Source organism: Ananas comosus, linkage group 20 (assembly GCF_001540865.1).
Source record: "Ananas comosus cultivar F153 linkage group 20, ASM154086v1, whole genome shotgun sequence".
NCBI classification, from domain to species: Eukaryota; Viridiplantae; Streptophyta; class Magnoliopsida; order Poales; family Bromeliaceae; genus Ananas; species Ananas comosus.
This window is the reverse complement of record NC_033640.1, coordinates 373,154-395,130: the sequence shown is the minus strand read 5'-3', so window position 1 is coordinate 395,130 and position 21,977 is coordinate 373,154. Positions and strand designations below refer to the sequence as shown.

Here is a 21,977-nt window from a genome sequence, read left to right as displayed (position 1 = left end):
CTGCATGATACTTCCTGATTAAGAAGTGTAACAAGAAAGGGCGAAGCATGAAAGGTTTAAATATTGAGGGGATTAATGTAGGTGTTTTTGTAAAAGATGGGTTAAGTGCAATGATGCTCTTTGCAGGGAATTTCTGCATTACAGCCTTTTATTTTTCACTCACTGGTTTCTGTTGTGTTTTTTTAATGATGTTGGTAAATACTTGATTGAAACATGCATTGCAAAAATGTTGCACTGTATATAGCAGGTCCATCAGATTTTTTTATCTTAGCATTGTAGTGGTTCAACTTCTAGATGGTAGTGATCTAGAAAGAGCAATACCATGTGTAGAAGAATCAGTATTATATACTTTGCAATTAGTAAAAGGTTTAGTTTTTCTTTTTCAGATTTTGATGACAAAATTTCTACTAAGAAATATTAAAATAATCAGTAGTAAGTTTTGCATCCCTCATGTACAATGCGAGTTTATCGGCAGTTTTTTAGTTCAGAAAGTAATGCTTTCAAATGATTGTTGATAAATCGACAAACCTCTTTTTGCCATACAACATTCAGAAACATTGTTGCCATCTTAATGTTTCGGTTTCATTACTCAGTCTCCAATAATCATCTGATCTGTCCTAATCATGCTTCCTTTTCGTTTCAGTAGTAATAATACAAAACATGAGCAAAGGAGTTTGTCATTTGCAAATAAAGGAAAAGGAAATGAGCAAACACAAGTAGGATGTAGGCCAATACTGGAAGGAAAAACATGACATAAGCAAAATATCAGCCTCTCTATATTTTAAACACATGTTCTTCAAGTTGCTTCTTCCCTCTTGTCCGAGTTAGAAGAGAACTATGAAGAGGATCTATTCATCATATATAAATAAATGCATGCAAACCCACCCCCCCCTCGCGGGCTGCGCAAAGATTACAAGATTTACAATAAACAAAGAACTGACATATGATTTACGGAGGTGCGGTCACTGTCGTGAGAGCCGATCTCATATTTACGATAGCGGAGGCATTGGCGCCCAATCGAATAGCTTGTTTGCTTGCTTGTATAAATCTTTTTACCGCGCGCTTAACGTACGCGTCGGCCTGCTTAACGGTCATCTTCTTGCCTGTTTCGTGGCCGAAGCTGTTCAGGAAGTAGTCGCCGTTAAGAACGGCGGCTAGCTGGACCAGCTCGCTTTGGAATTCTGAGAGCCACCCGTCTTCGTTAGCTACGCCCGGTTGTAACGAAGTGACTTCTGGTAATACCTCTGTTAGAAACCAACAACAGTACAGTTTTAGCGTAGAGTGAACGCAAAAGTAGCGAAATAGGTTTCTATGTTCTTCATTTGCTATCTTTCTCTCTCAAATAGTACCAAATGCGCGCGCTTGATAACAAACGCGTGAGGTTTCTAATAAAGGAGAAGTAAATCGCTAAATCATAATTCCTTTCTCTGCTTTTAACGCATAAATGAACGCGAGAGATGCGGATTACCAGGGCAATCGGTTCTCGGTGAGCTCAGTTCGGTGAAGATATGTTCGAATGTGCCGGCCCAAGCGTCTCTTTTTGTCAAGAAGTCGGATGTGAGGTTGAAGATCTTCTTTATGGTTGCCGGAATCGAAGAGTGCTCGAATTCGGAATTTGGATACGGTCCCTTCGGTCTGTTCACAACTGCATTACAACCAAAAATTAGGCATTCGACGAGAATTCCACAGCTGAGTAAGTTTTCACCGGAATGTGAAATTTCAAACATGATATGCGGAGAAAGATTCTAATTTACAAATTACTACCGGTGATAGGAAAAAGAACATCAAATGAAAACGATACAGCACAAATAGTTTCAGCCACATAATGCATGTGAGTTGATACAGATTCAAACTTACCATCTCTTCGTCTCGGCTCTGAGATCGCAAATGTTTAATCAAAATTATCGACATTCGTAGACAGAAACTAGGACGAATTGAAGTCTTAGTGGTAGCAATTTAGCATGATGCACCAGTCCAAGCACAGAACAAATGATCAAATTACTAGTAGTAGTACCAAATTAGAAATGCTAAGGAACAAGTAAACAACAAGAACAACAACATTAACAACAAGAACAATAACAAATTGTTTACCTGTTCCTTTCTTGATCCAGGGGGAGACCATGATGGTGGGGATGCGGACGCCGAGGCGATCGAAGGGGAAGCGGAAGGGCTCGGGGCCGATCAAGCCGTCGGGGTTGGGGACGCCGACGAAGGGAGTGGCGACGTGATCGAAGAAGCCGCCGTGCTCGTCGTAGGTGACGACGAGCAGGGTGTGGTTCCACTGGGGGCCGGCCCTGAGCGTCTCGTACACCTCCTTCACGAGGCGCTGACCGTTGGCGACGTCGTGCGAGGGGTGGTCGTCGTCGGCGGGGGCGCCGATGAGGTCGAAGTAGCGCGGCTCGATCACGCTCAAGCTCGGCAATCGGCCGCTCATGGCGTGGGATCTGAAGGTGTCGTCGTAGGGGTGGAACTTGGAGACGTGCTTCAAGCGGCGGAGGTCGCGGTAGAAGAGGGTGGTGGGGATGGAGCGGAAGTAGACGCCGAAGTCGAGGTCGGAGGAGGCGAGGGAGTCGAAGATGGTGGGTTGGGGGTAGCCGCGGAGGAGGTTCCACTTGTCGTGGGCGACGGCGCCATGGGAGGTGGCGGAGTAGAGGAAGAGGCGGTTGGGCTGGGTCGGGCCGGGGATGGAGGAGAACCAGCGATCGAACACGGCGAAGTGCGCGGCTAGGGTTTCGAAGACAGGGAGGCGGGAGGGGTCGAAGCCCTTCATCACGGTGGCGGAGAGGTCGGGGGAGATGGAGAGGGCTTGCTCCACGAACCCGGACATGGACGGGGTCCTCTTCGCCGCGGAGGGGGAGGAGGAGGACGACGACGACGAGGGGCCGAAGACCTGGAGGAGGACGTCCTCGAAGGAGTGGCCGGGGTCGGCGGCGACGAAGCGGGCGTCGTCGGAGACGCAGACGAGGGGGGGATTAGGGTTAGGGTTAGGGTTAGGGTTAGGGTTAGGGTTTGGGGAGGAGGAGGAGGAGTTGGGGTTGCATTCGGAGCCGGTGAGGCCGTCGAGGAGGGGGTTGAGGGAGCGCTTCAGCCACCCCAGCATGTGGTCGAAGGAGCGGTTCTCGAGCACCAGCACCACCATGGACCGGATCGGGGACCCCCGCTGACGTGGTGCGCCGGATGACGTGGCGGAGCCCGATTGGACGAGCAGGAGGAGGATGATCATGATCATGAAGAGGTAGAGGTAGTAGAGGAGGAGGAGAGTGTGGTGGGTTCTTTCTTGGGTCCTTTTCATGTTAGTGTGTGTGTGTGTGTTTTTTTTTTTTCTTTTGTTTTTTGTTTTTTTTGTTTTTAAGGTGGAATTGTGTTGAGAGGTTGAAGATGAGTTTGGGGGAGTGATATGAGGGAGAAAAGAGTGTTGCAAAAATGGTGGTGGTGGTGGTGGTGGTGGTGTTGTGGGGTGTAGATATGGAGTTGAGAAGTGAAGGGTTTGATGAGAGGAGGAAAAAGGTGGTGTGAATTTTTTTTTTTTTTTTTTTTTTTTGGTTTTGTGGAGTGGTTTTATGATGGTTTCATGCACATAATAATAACAACATGCCAACCAACTTGAGAAAGTGAGAGAGAGAGATAAGAGTGTGTGGGTCTTGAGAGAGAGAGAGAGAGAGAGAGAGAAAGAGAGTGCATGCACTCATATGACTTCATGGGGCATCACAAAAGAAAGATAAAAAAGAACAAAAAATAGAATGTAGATCTTGTGACTCAGGCTTTTTTTTCTTTTTCTTTTTCTTTTCCTATTTCAAAATAGTAGAAGTAAAATATTTGATATATATTGAACTAATAAAATTTTTTTTTGTCTAAAAAGTGAAAGTTCTAATTCTAAAATTTAAAAAAAAAAAAGGCAATATTTCAAGTAGTAGGCATACTGCAGAATTAGGCCCTGTTACTATCAACTCGATCTATACATAAAGATAGATAGTATGCTACACGTAACTTAGTTAGAAGGGCTTTTTTCGCAAATAGCTTCCTTACAAATTTTTTTTTTTTAATTGGCCCTGTCAAAAATTTATTTGTAAAAATGGCCCTGGCCCCGTCACGCAAGCGCCACGTCAACGCCACGCGGGCGGGGCTGGACCAGATGGTTAAGTTGAACACGGTGAACCATTCACCGTGTTCAATACAAAGTTTTTATATTGGACACGGTGAATGATTTACCGTGTCTAATACAAAATAACTAAGATCAAAATATTTGTATTGGACACGGTGAATCATTCACCGTGTCCAATACAAATAATTGGACACGGTGAATGGTTCACCGTGTCTAATACAAATACCTCCAACTTAGTTATTGTTGGGGTATTTGTATTGGACACGGTGAACCATTCACCGTGTCCAATACAAAAATTTTATATTGAATACGGTGAATGGTTCACCGTGTTCAACTTAAACACCTGGGCCCGCTCTGCCCGCGTGGCGCTGGCGTGGCAGGAGCAGGGCCATTTTTGCAAATAATTTTTGGACGGGACTATTTTTGCAAATTTAATTTGTCAAGGGGCTATTTGCAAAAAAAGCCCTAGTTAGAAATGTGAATCAATTAAGATTTGAACTTGGGACTTTGGATACCAACTATCAAGTTTTTTGCCATTTGCACTTGGGACGGTCGATTTTTCAGCATTATTATTAGGCTAAATTACAGAAAACCTCCCTGTCAAAATCCGATTTTTCACTTTCTTCCCCTATTATTTAAAACTTACACTTTGTCCCTTTGTAAAATAAAAAATGTTCACAGAGATACAGTGTGAACTTGGATGATAAAATGACTATTTTGCTCCTCACCATTTTGCCCCTCACTATGTTCACAGAAAAGAAGGCTTAGGGCATTTTTGACATTAAAAAATATATAATAATATTTTATAAACGGAACTCTAATGGATTACTAACAGCATGAGACGAAGTGAACATTTTTTATTTTATAAGAGAGCAAAGTGTAGATTTTTAAATGACAGAGAAAAAAAGTGAAAAATCGAATTTTGACAGAAGGATTTAATGTAATTTAGCCTTATTATTATAATCTGATGTTACATTGTCTAAGTTACTTTTATTAGTGCTCCAAAAGTGAATATAGTAGCAGCAAGGAATTTTTCTGCTTGTACTTTGTAGGGAAGATTCAAAATAATTACCTTATTACATAATAAGGCCAATTGCTTTACTGATAATAGTGGTACTTCCTCCAAAAGCACTTGCTGCAGAAGCTTTACTAGTGAGAGAACTCATAGATTCACTGGTAGAAAATTTCATAAAATCAAGTTAGTTTTTTTAATGTTTTGTGGGGGTAAACTACAAATTATGCTGCCCCACAAAGAGAAGGGGTCAAGAGAGTTCCTTGGAATTTTTTTTTTTATAGAGAGAGATAAGTAGTACGCTATCCGTTTCGTTTATTTCATTTAAAAATAAACTTAGCTGAAAATATGAATCAATTAGGATTCGAACTTGGGTTTCGGATATCAACCATCAAATCTTTTGCCACTTGCTTTAGGGACGGTCGGTGAGTTCTTTGGATCTTAATGGTGGTTTCTTGCAAATTGGGACATGGGAGGCTCTCCTTTCATCAGAATTCACAGATATTTCTTTGGGTAAAATATATTGATAGTCCCCTGCACTATACCAGAGCTGTGTTTTGGTCCCTAAATTTTGGTCTCTCAACTTTTCACAAATATTGCGCATTTCTAAGCACCTAAGCATGGACATATATATATATATATATATATATATATATATAGAGAGTTCAGCTATTATACTATCAATAGCATCGAATAATTAGTACTATCAAATTTTTAGCTGTTAAATTTATCATTTTGACTAATTCTATTCTTTAAATTATATTATTCAGTCAATCACCTACTCAACCCTAAGAGACCATCTATTATCCTAATAGCATGTTTCTCCATTCAAAGGCCAAAAGCTTAAAAGCGCCAATGACTTGGTGCTATTAGAAGCATTCCAGCATGCATATATATATATATATATATTATATATATAATTATATATTATATATATATATATATATATATATTATATAATATATATAAATATATTTTCGTCGTTAGATCATACTATCAACCAACCACCCACTCAACCCTAGGGGGCCCACATCATCCTAACCATACATCTCTTAATCTAATGACCAAAAACTTGGTACACCAATGACTTTTGCTATTAATAGTATATTAGCCTATTCTATATTATATAATATATATATATATATATATATATATATATGAAGTTGGACTGGGGTACTATTAGTAGAAAATTCCATTGTTGCTAAGTTTTTTAGCCTTTGGATCAACTCTTTTCATTATTTCTAACCATTGGATTAAATACTATAACCCAGTGGGACCACTCACCCTAGGGGAGACCACTCAACTCTAACCGACTAATATCATCCTGACCCTACAATTTTCATCCAAGGGTTAAAAACTTGATAGCAAAAAGATCATTTTACTATAAAAGTATTCCAGCTAATTCTATATATATATATATATATATTATATATATATATATATATATATATATATATATATATATATGGTGGAGCTAGAATACTCTCAAAAGCAGCAAGTGCGTGGTGCTTTAGAGTTTTTAACCCTTGAATGGAGAGATGTGAGGTTGAGATGATGGTGGTAGGTGATGGTAGGTGGAATACTGTTTGATCCAAGGGATATTAGTAATTATGGAGTAGATCCAAGGGTTAGAAACTTAGAAGCACCAAATGGGTGGTGCTTCTAAAAGTATTCTAGCTCAACTCTCTCTCTCTCTCTCTCTCTATATATATATATATATATAGTAGAACTTGTGTGCTATTAGGAATACGGAGACTTTCATCTCCTATATCATTTTCGATGATGGAACTATCTAAAAAATAAATTTTATAATTTTTTTTAAAAAATCAATAATTTTTAATAGTTGATTTGTGCCGTTTATATGTTTAACGGTGTAGAAGTATTTAAATCAAATGAAATTTTGATAGAAAATTTTTTATGCTATTTACAGTAAGATCAATATCTCTAATTGAAATTTTAGTATTACATCATAACTTTTTATAATATTTTTATTTTTAGCCGTCTATGTTTAAGTTATTTATTTTTTAGATACTTCAAATATCCTAATTATTTTAAGTTTTTTAATTTCTTATTTTTTATTTATTTGTTTATTCATTTATTTTTATGAACATGTTTGGAAGAGTTGAGGACTAGTGTACAGCTGTATGCTTAATTGGCATTGCATGGATAAATCCAAAGAAGAGCCTCATGTATTTGTCCATATATGTATCATCACACCCTTCACCTCCTTTTCCCATATCATTTTATATTTTTCTTTTAAGTATTTTTTTATTAAATTGTTTATTTCACTCCCTTTGCTTCATCAACATAGGTTGTGCCATGTGGTGTTGAGGGTAAAGTAATAGAGTAAACTCCACTATTCCAATTTTTCATTTTGATCATTCAACTGAAGATTAAAATAAAATATTGTCTGGCCTCTGTATTTCTAAGTCATTTTCGATGATGAAACAGACTTGTATCTGTATAATCCGTCTTTCATCACCTTTTTATACTCAAACGCGATTATATAGAGGTGTAAAACGGGCGGGACCTCGGCACGGCACGGAAACTATAGAATTCGACCCGACCCTGCCCGGCCCGGCCCAAACAATCGAGCCGTGCTGGGCCTACAAATTTAGGCCCATATTTTTTAAAACAATATATGGTTTTCCCTTTAACCAAATAATATTTTTTTAAAAAAAACTTAATTTCATTTTTAAAATTCTTTCTAAATATTTTTTAAACTTTTATTCAAATTTTTTTCTATATTTATAAATTAAATTCGTGTAAAAATTAATTTTTCATTTTAATTTTAATTTTAATTTATTATAACCATAATAGCATTTTAATAGTTAATATTTTTATATTTTTAAAGATAAAAAATTTCAAAACTTAAAAAAAAAAAAAAAAAAAAAAAAACTAGGCCAGCACGGGCCAAGCGCGGTCCCAATTTGACCGTTTAGCTTTACTGGACCGAGCCAGACCGGGCCGGCCCGGGCCGGGTTGGGCTCCGGCCCATTTTGGCCCGGAAAAGTTCTGTAGCATATGTTTGAGTCTGGTCACCCCCCGGTGAGCTCACCCCCTTTACAACTTCGCCCCAATTGCTTCAAAATAATTTTTTTTGTGGGTTTGTGTCGAAAATAATTAGAGGTCACTTTTATGGAGCGGTGAGTGTACCTCGGTTTGGTCCGTACACAATAAATTTATAGAGAGAGAGAGAGAGAGAGAAAATTTTGAGGATTAAAAAAATTGAAATGATTATACGAATAAAATAAAACGAATATTCCATACACATTTTTAAAAAATAATTAATTAATCAAAAACAAATTAGGATTGAAATAGAATGATTTAAAAATAGACTTATCAAATCAACAATTGTCTGAATTCAAATAATAAACTTCAAAATTAAATTTAAATTTTGGGTTTGATTCATAAATCTATATATAAATTCAAACTTAAATTTTAGTTTTGGAATCAAATCAAATTTTTAAGTTTTGGGTATATAGAAAAGAAAAATTGTATTTTATGGAACACATATAATAAATATTTATAGATACATAGAAGTCGACCCGTATTTTAATATATATATATATATATATATATATATATATATATATAGTTTTTGCTTTAAAATATCCAGTGATTTAATTTTTGTATCAAATTTTTTTAAGTTATTTTTAATTCTTTCTGAAAATTTTTTGAGATTTATTTATAAACTTTTATTCAAATCGTTTTTTAAATTTTAATTTGAAAATTCTCCTAAAAGATAATTTTAATTTTAATTTTAATTTAATTTTAATTAACCAATATTATATCCTTTTAATAATTAAAAATTATTTAGAATTTTTTTTAGATTGTTGCATATAAAAATATTGAAAAACTAAAAAAAAAAAAATACTAGGCTAGCACCCAAGCCCAATATTTTAGCTTTTGTAGGCCCGGCCAGACCGGGCCGGGTTCGCGCCAGTTTAGGCCCGCAAAAGGTGGGCCTCATTACACCGAAACCCATCCGAAACCCTTACTGTAGTGGTTACTTGGGTGTGGTCACCTCCCGTAAGCTCACCTCCTTTTACAGCATCGCCCGATTCGCCCGAAAATAAATTTTTTGCGGGTTCGGTATATAAATCGCGGTCACTTTAACGAAGAGGTGAGTGTACCGATGTGGTCCGTAAACAACTAAATTTATGTTATTATATATATATATATATATATATTATATATATTATTATATATATTATATATATATAAATGGAAAAAAATTTGAGGAATAAAAAGATTTAAAATAATTATCCAAATAAAATAAACGTATATTTCATGCAAATTTTTAAAAAATAATTTATTAACAAAAAAAAAAATCAAGTTTGAGAAATAGAATGGTTTAAAGATAGGTTTATCAAATCAACGATTGTTTAAATTTAAATTTAAATTTTAGTTTTGTAATCAAATCACATTTTTAAATTTTGGGTGTACACCCAAAAAAAAATGTGTTATGGAACACATAAAAAATATATACGATATTACTAAATTAAAAAAATATACTTAGAAACAAATCAAATTTATAAATAAATTAATTTAGAAAAAAAACTCATAGCCGTCAAAAACTATTTAAATTTTAAATTTTAAATTTTAAATTCATTCAAAATTTATTTTAATTTAAAATTTTCGTTTTAATGTAATTTAATTTGCAAATAGGACATGTATTGCAGGTGCTTTATAACTTAGTGTGTGTGTATATATATTAATATATACACACACCGATGATTAGCAAAAAATTTAGAGTAGTTAGTTGATACCACCCAGCTTAAAACAGATTATTAACGTAAATTAGGTTTTGATGCATGTGCTCGGTAGGCGCAGTTCGTGCCTAACACTATAGGATTAATCACAAAATAGTAATAGTAATAATAATAAAAAAAAAAAAATAATTAGTCCCATATCAGATAATGCCGCAAATAACTTGGGCTTAAACATTTTAGTTTTAACATAGTTAAAGACTCAAGTGTACACAAAAATAGCAACTTGCCCACCTTATTGTAGATTAGTGTTAATAACATAACAAAAAATCTCTTTGATAACAACAAAGAGATTTTTATGTTTAGCGTAGATAAATCTATAAGAAGTTGAAGGCAAATACTCGTGAAAATTGAATCAAGTTAAATGATTGATCAAGCTCATTCTCAAGAAGAAGATGACCCTGTTGAGATGAATGTATACAAAGTAAACATAAAACAAAAGCCATTTGGAAGAGGATATGCAAACATGTGGAGCATATGATCACACACTGTTGTTACTTACAACCCACATGAGATATGAGACAAACACCTAACTCATCAACGGATGCTTCTAAAACTGATCAAGGACAAATTTAAAGGCCAAAATTTGACAGTATAATAAAGGATGAGAGATGAGACAAACTCCATTCACGAGGTGGCATCTTTCGCGAGACAAAGAGGGGACTCGGACCCCTATCTTTCAGAAGAAATTGAAATATTTTAGAAAACAACAAGAAAAAGATTCAGATCCACAATTGATTGTTTGCATGAAAAAACATGACATCTCAATGTCCCACATTAGGCAACCCCATCCCGAATTCTCAATTCAGGGAGGAGAAGATCTTGTTCATACCGCAAACGCTACATAAGATGTATCACAGTTGAATCAACACCCAAATAAAAATTTACTACTAAAAGGATTTCAACCATCATTTTACCGCTTAAAATTTACCAAAATACTCTCGTAATTGGCACGTGGTATATCCTATGCGGCATTAGCATAACATAAAAGACACTAAGGTTTCCTGTCTATGTAGTCAGAAAAGAAGGAAAAACATAAGACCAACACAATTTTAACTCTAGACCACATGCTATTTGATCAACTCATATATATATATATTTACATCATGAGAAAGAAATAATTTACAGGAAATCATGATATACGACATTTATTTACAAGCACCTTAGTTACACTTCACAGGACGGCGAGCGCTAGAAAATCATTTAACAAGCATGAGTATTAAGTCTTATTAAGTTACTATTAGTTGGTAAATTAGAACCCAGGCCTTTCCTTAAACTTACGATGAGTACATGAAGTCATCATCTTCTATGATAGTAAAGTCATCACGGAGTCTTGATGTTGCTTCATCCGGCGTGCTCGAATCAGCCTACAAATTAGGAAACAATAAAAGAGATTGTTGAGTAGCTCACAAAATGTAAATATGAAGAACCTCCTGTTTTTTGGCTTTTTTTTTTCTAATTCACATCCCAACTTTGTTCAATTTGATTAGAATTGTTCCAATAGTAGGTATGCCTCCATCCCCTCTTCAGCAAACAGAATTGTCAATTCCCTTAACAGTTTAGGTCTAAGAGCAAATGGAGGTGTTTGCAGTAAATGGAGGGGGGGTTAACTCTTAACAGAATCCTCAATTATAACAAAATAAGTTAAACTAGATTGTACAACAATTGAATGGTGTCAACATAGGTCGTGGACGTAAATTCAAGGGGTCCAAGTGCATTTTTACCTTCAAGAGATACATAAAATGCTGATCACTAAGATAAGGCTTACTAGAAAAGTTTAATAGGTAAATGAAACGGAGTTGTGGTAATACTTTGTTAAATATTAGGTTAATATAAGCCACCAACTTCTAGTTAAACACTGTAAGTGAGGTTCCAACTTGCATACAGCAGACCAAAATAATTTTCAGTTGGATAGCCAATTGATGAATCTTTTCAGAATTTAATGATTTTGGGCTGCAAACTCAAAAGCTCTGATTTAGAGCTTTTGCTTCTACTATAGAGGGGATTTCAATGGAAAAGCAATCACTGCTTGTTTTAACAGCTCTAATAAAAGCATACTTATATGCAGAAGTTCTACCACTATCACTGTGATGTTCTATTAGTTTCCACTACATTCTTTTTTGGTGTCTACCTTAGCTTGGTGATATCTTCCGAGCACGCGGCAGTACTGCTGCCTAGCTTTGGGGGAGTCTACCATAGAAAGCACCCGAGAAACGGCTTCTTCGAGAGCTTCATCCACTTTTTGCTTCCGGAAAACCTTGGCTACATCTTCCTCCTCCTCATCCTCCTCCACTTCAACCATTTCCGGTTCGGGTTCATTTCGAAACCCACGTAGACCGCTCCCTCTCCTTCGCCACCTCAGTACGATCTTCTCTATGACACTTACAGCCCGAAGTATCTCTCTGTATTTCTTTCTCACCTGATGGCCTCTTACATGGGCCTGTCACAAATCAAAGTAAAAATATTATATTTATCTTAGATTCATAAAAATCTTCTATATCTGTGCAGATACTTCAAATTCTCTAGGCATGTCCATATTCAATAAGAACGAACTCGTCTTCCGTGAAAATAGATACTGGATGCATCACAATATGTGTTGGATGCTTCTTTTACTTATCTGATTACTCAAACAAAGTTAAAAATACAATTGCAAGTAAGATAATTCTAATGAGGGACATTAACTTATAAGTTAATGATGAGCATGTCACAAAGAGCCCCACTTGAAGATAATACATTATGAATGCCCTTCTTCAAAAATTCTAATAGAAAACTAACTGCCCCTGATGAATCAGATGACTCCCTAGATTAAGATAAGGGCACTTATGTCAATTGTAAGAAACTGCACTTTTAAGAGGCACATATGAAAATTCAAATTTTACAGGGTTGCACATAAAAAGAAAAAGGTACTACTCAGTCAAGTACCTGTATCTTCACAACATGTTTGCGAAGAGTAAGAAAATCTTTGCGTCCTTTCCAACCCCGATAATTCTTCTGAATAGAAAGAGCCGCTCTCTCAAACTTCTGAGACCTATGCAACTTAGCTGCAGCCAAAACTTCTTCTTGAGTCATTCCATAATCATCTATGAATTGACCAGCTTTTTCCTGCTTCTTCCTGAAAGAATGAGCTCGAAAAGCCGCTTGAATGCGAGCTGCAGCTTGAGTCGCGTTTCTAACAGCTGCCAAAGAATCCCTTATGGTAAGCTCATCTTCGGAACCTCCACGTAATTGTGCACTCCTTTGCGATATGCTTTCTACGGCCATATCAGCTTCTACTTCAGCAGAAACTTTAGAAATCTCACATTCTTGTATTGTAAGGGAGAAGAGATGGCTGGTGAGGGCAATTTCAGAAAGATAGCCAGCGAGACCTTTGTGGCCTCTTGCAGACGCTATAAAACCAGGAGTTTTGCCGACTGGATCTTGTGGAGTGGGGTCTGTAACTAAACCAGCTGATGCGCCAGCTGCAAGAAGTGCAGCAACCATATTTTCCCTGCAAAAACAAAAAGAAAAAAAAAGATCCTACCAATCAATCATCAAGTTTCTTCTTCATTTAGTAAAATTATATATTTTCCAAAGGACAGTAATATTTACAAAGCAACTATTATTATTGATAGAGAAAGTGCAATGCACCTGGTCAATTCTGTTATTGACCTAACATCTGGATAAAATGTACCCCTCAAACTATAACATCATTACTACCAAATTGGAAAAGAAATATTTATATTTCCCGGAATTATGTCGATTAAAATATTATCCTATACACACTTATGAAACATGATTTTTTTTAGAAATATGCCCTTATAATTATGAAAACATCCCTCTTAAAAGAACTCTTTTGTAAGAAAAAATGAAGCTCCCCTTATCCTATAGATAACTCCCCATCTTAATGGTATTTCTTTTAAGAAATTGCACTTACAAAGGGCATAAATCAAAATTAGATTTAATAGGGTGTACAGGTAAATAGATGATTTTCAAAGGCATACAGTAAATCAACACAAAGATATCTCTCTTCAGAAGGTCCAACTTCAAAAAGTAAACAAATTTAATTACCTTCCAAAATGTGCAGCCCAATGAAGAGGGGTCCATCCATTTGCATCACGAAAATTTATGCCGACACCCGCATTAATTATTGGATTTAGGGCCCATTCATATCCCAGACCAGAAATCAAATGTATAATCCCTTGTTCTTGCTTAGATAGTACGCTTTTTGATGATAGCCAACTGAAAAGCTTATCTTTCAATAGCTCCTCGATAATCCAATCAACGGTGCCTAATGGATTCTCACACCCACTTTCGAGAGCATCAATCAGTTGTTGCCACTGATCATCAGAAGCATTTAATCTTCCAAAGCATTCTGTAGTTGAACTATCATTTTGAGATATGAGCAATTGTACAAACTTTGCAAGCAATAATTGTTCTTCAGCAATTTTTGCATTGTTCATAGATGGGGAAGTGCCTGTGGAAAAAGCAGTAGTTGGCCTTTCACGAAATTCAAATTCTCGCAATTCGCTGCATGATTCCCTATTAGCAGACGTGACACATAGTGTGACTTTTCCTGCACTATGTTGAGGAGCTTTGCAACGAAGGACACCCCCTTGTACAATTTCGATTGGGACCTCGACGTCGCCAAACATAGCTGCCCATGAACACTCTGAGGGATCGCAAAGAAATTTTCCCACAATGATCACCTGTAATTTGTGTTTTTTACATGATTATATCAGAAGAGGAATTGTTTCAAGTGCAACTCGTAAAGTAAGCAGAAAAAAAAGGCAAAGAAATTGATTAAATCAGGATATGAATTCACTAAATTTCCAGGGCTTTCCAGACTAAGAATTGCATACGATCAATTGAAAATATTAAAGATTACAGCAGTACGATAGTTGCAAGCTTAACATGATCATAACAGGATGAAATAGGAGAGATAAATTAATCCCAAGAAAAATTATAGAAACAAATTTGATATGAAATCTTTTTAAATCTCGCTGAAACTTCCATATATCCCTATCTTTGGTTGCTATAGAATATGGAGGAAATGAAATTAAATGTCAAAGTCAACAGTGAGAACATATCAGCAGAAAAAGAAAAATAAACCAGTAAATACAATTGATAATCACATAACTATCTTGGTACTTCCAATACAACTAGTTGATTTTAATATTCAACAACATCATTACCTTCGTCCGTTCAGAGCAATATGCCCATTCTGGTGAGATTTCAGAAATGCTAAACTGCTGATTCTGCACTGGTGTTAGACTCGAATCCAGCCCAAGAGACGAATTGAACTGATAGTGATCAAACCATGACCTTAAGTCGGTAGAGTATATGTTGTTCTCAGTAGAGTATATGTTGTTCTCAGTAGAGTATGTGTTGTTCTCAACAGCCAAGGGTATACTCGCCATCCAATTCGTGCGGGGGTTTCCTTGAAGCATCAAATCATCAGTTAGGACTTGAAGAGAATTTGATGATGGTGACTGATTATAGTTGTTGGATCCTAGCAGATATCTTCTAGAGGCAGATAGTTGGACCCGCAATTCACTCTCATCAAGTTGATGGCCATTAGAGGTGTCTTTTGAATTTTGCAATACCGATAATTCTTCAAATGAAATTGTTGGGCCTTCATTTCTTTCTGCTGAAAACAGCATTGTATTCTGCAAAGAGAAACTAAATTAGTATACATATGAATTTGATTATTAAAAGTAACAGAACAACGTAGATTATGCAATTGTATGTTACTTTGAATGGGAAATAGAAGAAATTAAAGTCTTCGAAGTGTATTTGCTCCTAAAACTCAGCATCCCTGGAGAAACTAAGTGCTAAATCTCAAATTTAAAAGCAAATAGGACGTACTTAGACCTGCTCTTTATTATATATGGTGTAGATTAAAAAAAAATGACCGATATTTTATATAGATCCCTTTAAAATTATCTTCAGATAATACGTATAATGAATGGTGACCAAACCAAAAAAGGAAAAGAAAGTGATGAAATAAAGAGATATAAAGAGTCCTCACTGTTCCATTTGTTAGCATATCTTTGGCAGGAGCCTCTAACTCAGGAGTGTCATTGGAGCCCAAGAAATTTGTTCTTCTATAATCGTCACTCCCACCTGAGCTTGAACTCAACTCCAGCATATCCTTCCACGAAGGTGATTCTTTTCTTTCAAAACCATAGCTAGTACCAAGATAAAGAGTCTGTTCCATTCGATGATTCCCTAAATTAATAAAGTAAGAAATAGCTTATACAGGAGTGGCAGCTTCTTAGTATCAACACGTTAGAATCTCATGACATTAAAAAAATGTAAAATGTAAGATGATCCCTATATTATCCTGATATCGCCACTTGGTCCCTGAACTGACTTAAACACTTTAGTTCTCGAACTTTCTTAGAGATTACAATTCCATCCGACCATCCAAGGCATCTTAGTTTTCTTGTTAAAATGACCATTTTACTCCCTACCCTGGCTTGTTTCTCTTTACTTGAAACAGGGTTGAAAACGCCAGTTCATGTAAAAGTAACAGATAACACGTATTTTCATGGCCAAAGATGGAATTGCAATATAATGAGAAGATTCAGGGACCAATGATATTAAGTGAAAATTTCAAGGACCAAGAAGGAATCAGGATAGTAGAGCAATTATCCATACATTTCAATCATATCATCTAGTGATTCAATTATATTTATAAATGCCGGAAAATCAGGATTAGTTTCAAACTACCTAAGGGTGTGTTTGGTTTGACATAAAACTATGAAAAACAAAAATCGGTGGAAAAACAAAATTCGGAGGAAAATAAATTTTATGTCCTCTAGTGTTTGGTTTGTAGGAAAAAAAAAAAGTTTTCTGTTACGGTTGTTTAGTTGAAAGGAAAAAAAAAGAAAAATTTATAAATAAAATTATTATATATTTTTTCTATTTTATATATTTTATATTATTAATATATAATTATTATCATATTACATATGTTAGTATTATAGTTTATATTTATAAATAAAATATATTTAAAATATATTATGCAATAATTAAGTATGTAATATAATATATAATAGTATATATTTAATACTATAAAATAAATTACTAGATATTTATAAATAATATTTATAAATAAAATATTATATAATAAAAATATATTTATATTTTAATAAAATACTATCTTTTAAAATATATATATATATATATTATATAAAAGAAAAGAGGGGGGGGGAGAGAGGTCCACCGTGTGCCTCGTGGACTCCGCGCCTGCTGCCCCCGCTCTCCTCCCAAAGCCGTGATTTTTCGGCGTTGGTTTTCGTTTTCCGCTCGAAACGAGCAGAAAACGAAAACACTGGTTTTCCTCAGAATTCGTAAGGGGAGTTTTCCGAAAAAAAAAAATTTACAAGCAAACAAACATCAGAATTTTGCTTTTCCACTGAAAATTTTTTTTCAAGGCAGTTTTACGACAAAACAAACACATCCTAAACCTATTTAATTTGATAGGTATACAGGAACTACCTGAAACATCAAGTGATTGGAAATCGGCATATCCAACCTGCTTTCCAGCGCCACTATCGTGAACATATCCCCCGACATTGGATGATAATTGTAAATTCTCATTCATGACAGGGTAATCAGGGTGATTTTTTTCAAGGTGAATGTAATCATCATCTTCTAAACTTAACTGCTCTGCAAGCTTTTTTAGGGCTTGACGAGTCGAGCTGTTATATTTTCCCGATCCATCTGTGGAATCATTCCTTTCGTCTGCCTTAGAAATAGCATCCTCTACCGGACTTGAGCTGCATGAGCTATGATATGGTTCACAGAACTCATTATTTCCCGTAGTGAGGCCCTGAGATTGGGTATTGCTACTGATGGTGGTCCGATCAACTGTTGCGTTCGGTTCTGGTGACAAGTTTGAGATTGATCCAGTATATCTTCCCTGAGTGATGAAAGAAAGAAATTAGACTACAAGAAAAGTGTCCTTGCATTTCTCGAGGTAGACGTGAAACATATACTATAAGGTGATGCATAACTTATTGTTCGGTTGAAATCTCACTGTTGAAAAAAGAAAGAGCAAGTCATCAAAAAAATAGTCTCAAAAGAGATAAAGAAAAAAAAAGCAGAAGAAGAAAAAAAGAAAAAGGGAAAAGAGAAAATTTAACCATCGGACACTGAAGAGAGAACAGCATAATGGGGGAAGGAACAAAAGAAAAAAAAAAATAACAGATACAGATATCTGATTAAAAAAATATAGCTTGATATATCTCTTGAGCAATTACAAGCATTCAAAGAACAGGAACTTATGAATTAAGTGCAGGTTAAGAATTATCATGCATAAGCTAAGGTTTATGAATTAAGTGGACAATGTAGGAAAGTGTGCGTAGAAGAAATTGATAACAAACCTCAGCCACTTCTCTATAGTGAACAAGAACAATGTGCTCATAAGCCCTGCAAAGGAAATAAATATGAGACAGGTGGCAGTGATATATAATGGTTATAGCAGCAGAAATAGTAAACTAACATCGATAACCGAAAACTAGGCCAACGTAAAGCTGAAGAACCTGAATACGGCACATCAAACACACACACACATATATATATATATATCATTTGACTAAAACAATCTAGTAAGCTCAGAATTTCTGCAATGTATAGAACTTAGAAAGTACAACTTTGAGGAATGCAAAATAGAGGCTAACTATATCATTACATTAAAACTGTTTCAGATTTGGCCCACAAGTTAGAGAAAACTGCCAAAAAAAAAAGGTTGCAGGTTAGAAACAATTTCTTTGGAGGAAATGGATGCATAAAAACAAAAAAGTAACAAAATTGGATGATTTTGAACTGTATATTGTGAGTCATCTTGTTTCAGCTATTATAATTGCAAATTCTGAGACCAAGTGATGATTTTGTAATGAAGTGATGCTTCAATTTTCATTTATCACATCTTAAGGACATCTATATTAGATGAAAATGCTGTGTCATTAATTTTATTTGGAAGAATAGACCACATGCCCTTTCTTTCTAGCCAATTTAGATTTACTTCCTCAAACTTCATAGCAATCCATCCGCTAAACTTGTCTAAAATGTCCAGATCATTTTTCCCTCTCAACTTGGCTGAAACTGTGAACAAAAAGTCGAGTAATAAAAATTCAGCATATTGTCCGCTAAACCTAAATGTCAACTTGAGGAAGCAAATGCAAAAACCAAAGTATCAAATCACCAGGATGTGAAAGAATAAGGAAGTTGAATAGAAATTAAATATAAAGTTGTTTATGCTTACAGGTCATTTTTGATGCTGGGGCATCCAAATTGAAGATTGGCATATTAAACATAATCTACAGTATTTTAAGTTCATAGAAATCAAATTTCATGATTTTTCAAAATCATTTACCTTACAACTGAGTGGTCCAAAAGTGAACAGTAAAATTGAAAACCTCACAACATTAGATGATACGATTCTTCAAACTTGAAGTCATAGGACATGATCTTGTTTTGCACAGTGAAGAGCATTCTCTATCAAAAATTAACTAATTCAAATTACTCTGCACCATCAAACAACCAAATACCTTATGTTGGCCATTAAAAATGTTGATTTTGAGAACTTTCAATAATAAAGTGAACAATGTAGACAAATCATGAAATTTGGTTCCTCAATACTTCTAATACTCTGGATTATGTTTAACAGTCTCAGTTGCCGATTCAGATGCCTTAGCATAAAAAACTAGTAAGCACGAAGGGCTCTGCGCTCATGGGCACAAAAGCATCCTAGCTCAAGTACTAAATAATTTCTTTCAACACTTCCAGAAATGTTTAACTTACGGATCCAGCATCCAATAGCTTCGTCTCTGAAAGTATGGATTTCGCTCTCCATGAGCATAATAGCAACTCAAGACATCAGCATTCCCAACCTATAAATGCACACAAATGTCAGATATACTTCTGAACAAAATGAATACTTCTGAACATGAGAAACATAGCCACAATCAGCAGACCAAATAAAACAAAGGATAGCATATTGTAAGATAAAATAGAGATTTCCTACTGATGAAGATTAATGTGCACATCTAATCCTGAGATTTGCTGAAAACAAGGAAGAAGAGGTGACAAATTCAATTCAAAGAATGGGGAAACTACAAAAGTGCTTGATGAATTGCTCTTCAACACCAAGAGCAGAGACTATAGCTTAAACCTACGCCACCACATCCGACATGGGCCGCCCATCCCATCTCCCTCCGTCCTATATCATACTTTTCCATCAGGCCGTCCAACTCTCTTTAAAGAAAATGTGTATAATTCTTAAATCAAGAAAAGGCTGCAACTCACTTTCAGCGACAACTAAAACTAGAGATGCAATGAAAGGAGATGGGATGAGAGGCCCACTACCAACGTGGGGTTCCCAGGTTCACATAATAATTCCTTCACTAGCAGAGGGTACAATTCATGAACATTCACAATAATTCTTAACTAAAAGCCATTGCTCGTTCACATGTTCCAGTACAACATTAATTTTAGAGAACCTTTCTTTGGAGCTACCGCCTTCACTATCCCCATCCTAAGTTAAAAGTTCTTATTAAAACTATTAGTATGCACTGTTTTACGAGAAAATGGTAGGGGAGCTGGTACATGTAGAATAGAATCTATTATAAGCATCCTTCAGGAAAAACAAAAAAAACAAAAAAATGCTACATTAAGCATAATCTACTGACCAGCAGAGATGAAAACACTCGGTGTTTTGACATGCCAGTACAAAAAAAAAAAGTAATATGAAATTAACCTTAAGTTTCTCATGAGCTTCGCCAACAGCCCTCCCATCTTTCTTCCTCCGCCACGCATGGCCATCTTTCCGGAAAAACCGGAGCACCCTACGGTTGAAAAGGAACAGCGAACCACCTAAACAAATCGAGAAAATGCAAATTAATGGCCACCATAAATTAATACGTAAGCAAGACAAAACATCAGAGAAATGAAGTTTCTAAGCAATACTGGGTGGCTTTTGAGGGGGCTCGGAATCGATCTTGAAACTCTCATAATTCTGCAAGATGAAAAGCACTTCAGAAGGCTTCAGCCACCTCGCGTGAGCTTCTTGTCTCAGCAGATTGATATCATAACCTGGAGAAGCGCATAAAGTGAACATATCAAACTTCAAAATAAGTCGACCGCATGATCACCGAAGGGTAATTAGAACACTACATCATTGACGCACGAATGCAAACGAAAGCAAAAAGTTCACCCTATGAATTCCTGGTATAAAGATTAGCCCTTTTCCATAGCTCCTCCACTCCATAACAAATTGAACTCTCCATTTACTTACAAAGCAAAGCCTTTCGGAATCTTAGCACGCCAAATTAAAATTGACCAAGCACTCAAACAGTGTATAACTTCTAACTACAGCATTTAATCGAACAAGTAAAGAGCTTATGATTCCAACTCAAAGCAACGACCCAGAATCCAAATTTCTCACTAAAAAAGACTAATTACTGCTGATTTAAAAAAACAAAAACAGATCTTGCGACTACCAGACACTAATTTACTCTAAATAGTACAAAAAAAAAAAAAAACAAAAGGGCAAAAAAAATTCCAAACTTTTACAAATCCCACCAACTTTTGCTACCGAATCAGACCAAAATTGACTACGACTCAAACCAAAAACAAAAGCTCGCGCCGTAAAAGTGAATAAAAGAACAAAAAAGGGACCCTTACAGATCCACAACGGGAAAATCGAAAAAGGATGCGATTTTGGATTTTGGCCTTTGTACCTTGTTGCTGCATCGTCCTCCTCGCTTCGCGTTGAGCTCTAAATGGTTTAATCGTGTGGCATGAAACCCTAACCCTAAAGAGAGAGAGAGAGAGAGAGAGATTAAAGAGGAGGAGTAGAAGAGATTGACAAAGGGGGAATCATCGTACACGTATACGACGGGTGGGAGTGAAAATCCAAAAAAAAAAGAAAAGAAAAAAGTGAGCAATGAGAGAACTGTAATATGTACGGAGACCACTCAACTATTAGATAATTCGAAACAAGTCCCTCGGACTTCTTTTTGAGTCTTTTTTTAACGTACAATTCACAACATTTTGACGTTTTTGAAATTAACAATTTTAGAAAAATAGATTAAAAAAAAATGTT

General features: G+C 35.9%; 2 protein-coding genes across 2 annotated transcripts; both read right to left on the bottom strand.

The window, feature by feature from the left end:
- Nucleotides 662–3,640, bottom strand: LOC109725991 (non-specific phospholipase C6-like). The gene is made up of 3 exons (XM_020255414.1): nucleotides 2,092–3,640; nucleotides 1,469–1,645; nucleotides 662–1,244 (listed from the first exon to the last, which is right to left on the bottom strand). The coding sequence occupies exons 1-3, from the start codon at nucleotides 3,290–3,292 to the stop codon at nucleotides 949–951; spliced, it is 1,674 nt and encodes a 557-aa protein (XP_020111003.1). The 5' UTR covers nucleotides 3,293–3,640; the 3' UTR covers nucleotides 662–948.
- LOC109725630 (calmodulin-binding transcription activator 4-like) lies at nucleotides 10,937–21,775 on the bottom strand. The gene is made up of 12 exons (XM_020254873.1): nucleotides 21,613–21,775; nucleotides 20,840–20,965; nucleotides 20,631–20,746; nucleotides 19,676–19,764; nucleotides 18,256–18,301; nucleotides 17,369–17,792; nucleotides 15,894–16,093; nucleotides 15,058–15,531; nucleotides 13,934–14,571; nucleotides 12,809–13,373; nucleotides 12,018–12,326; nucleotides 10,937–11,253 (listed from the first exon to the last, which is right to left on the bottom strand). Exons 1-12 carry the CDS (start codon nucleotides 21,623–21,625, stop codon nucleotides 11,164–11,166), a joined length of 3,090 nt encoding a protein of 1,029 aa, XP_020110462.1. The 5' UTR covers nucleotides 21,626–21,775; the 3' UTR covers nucleotides 10,937–11,163.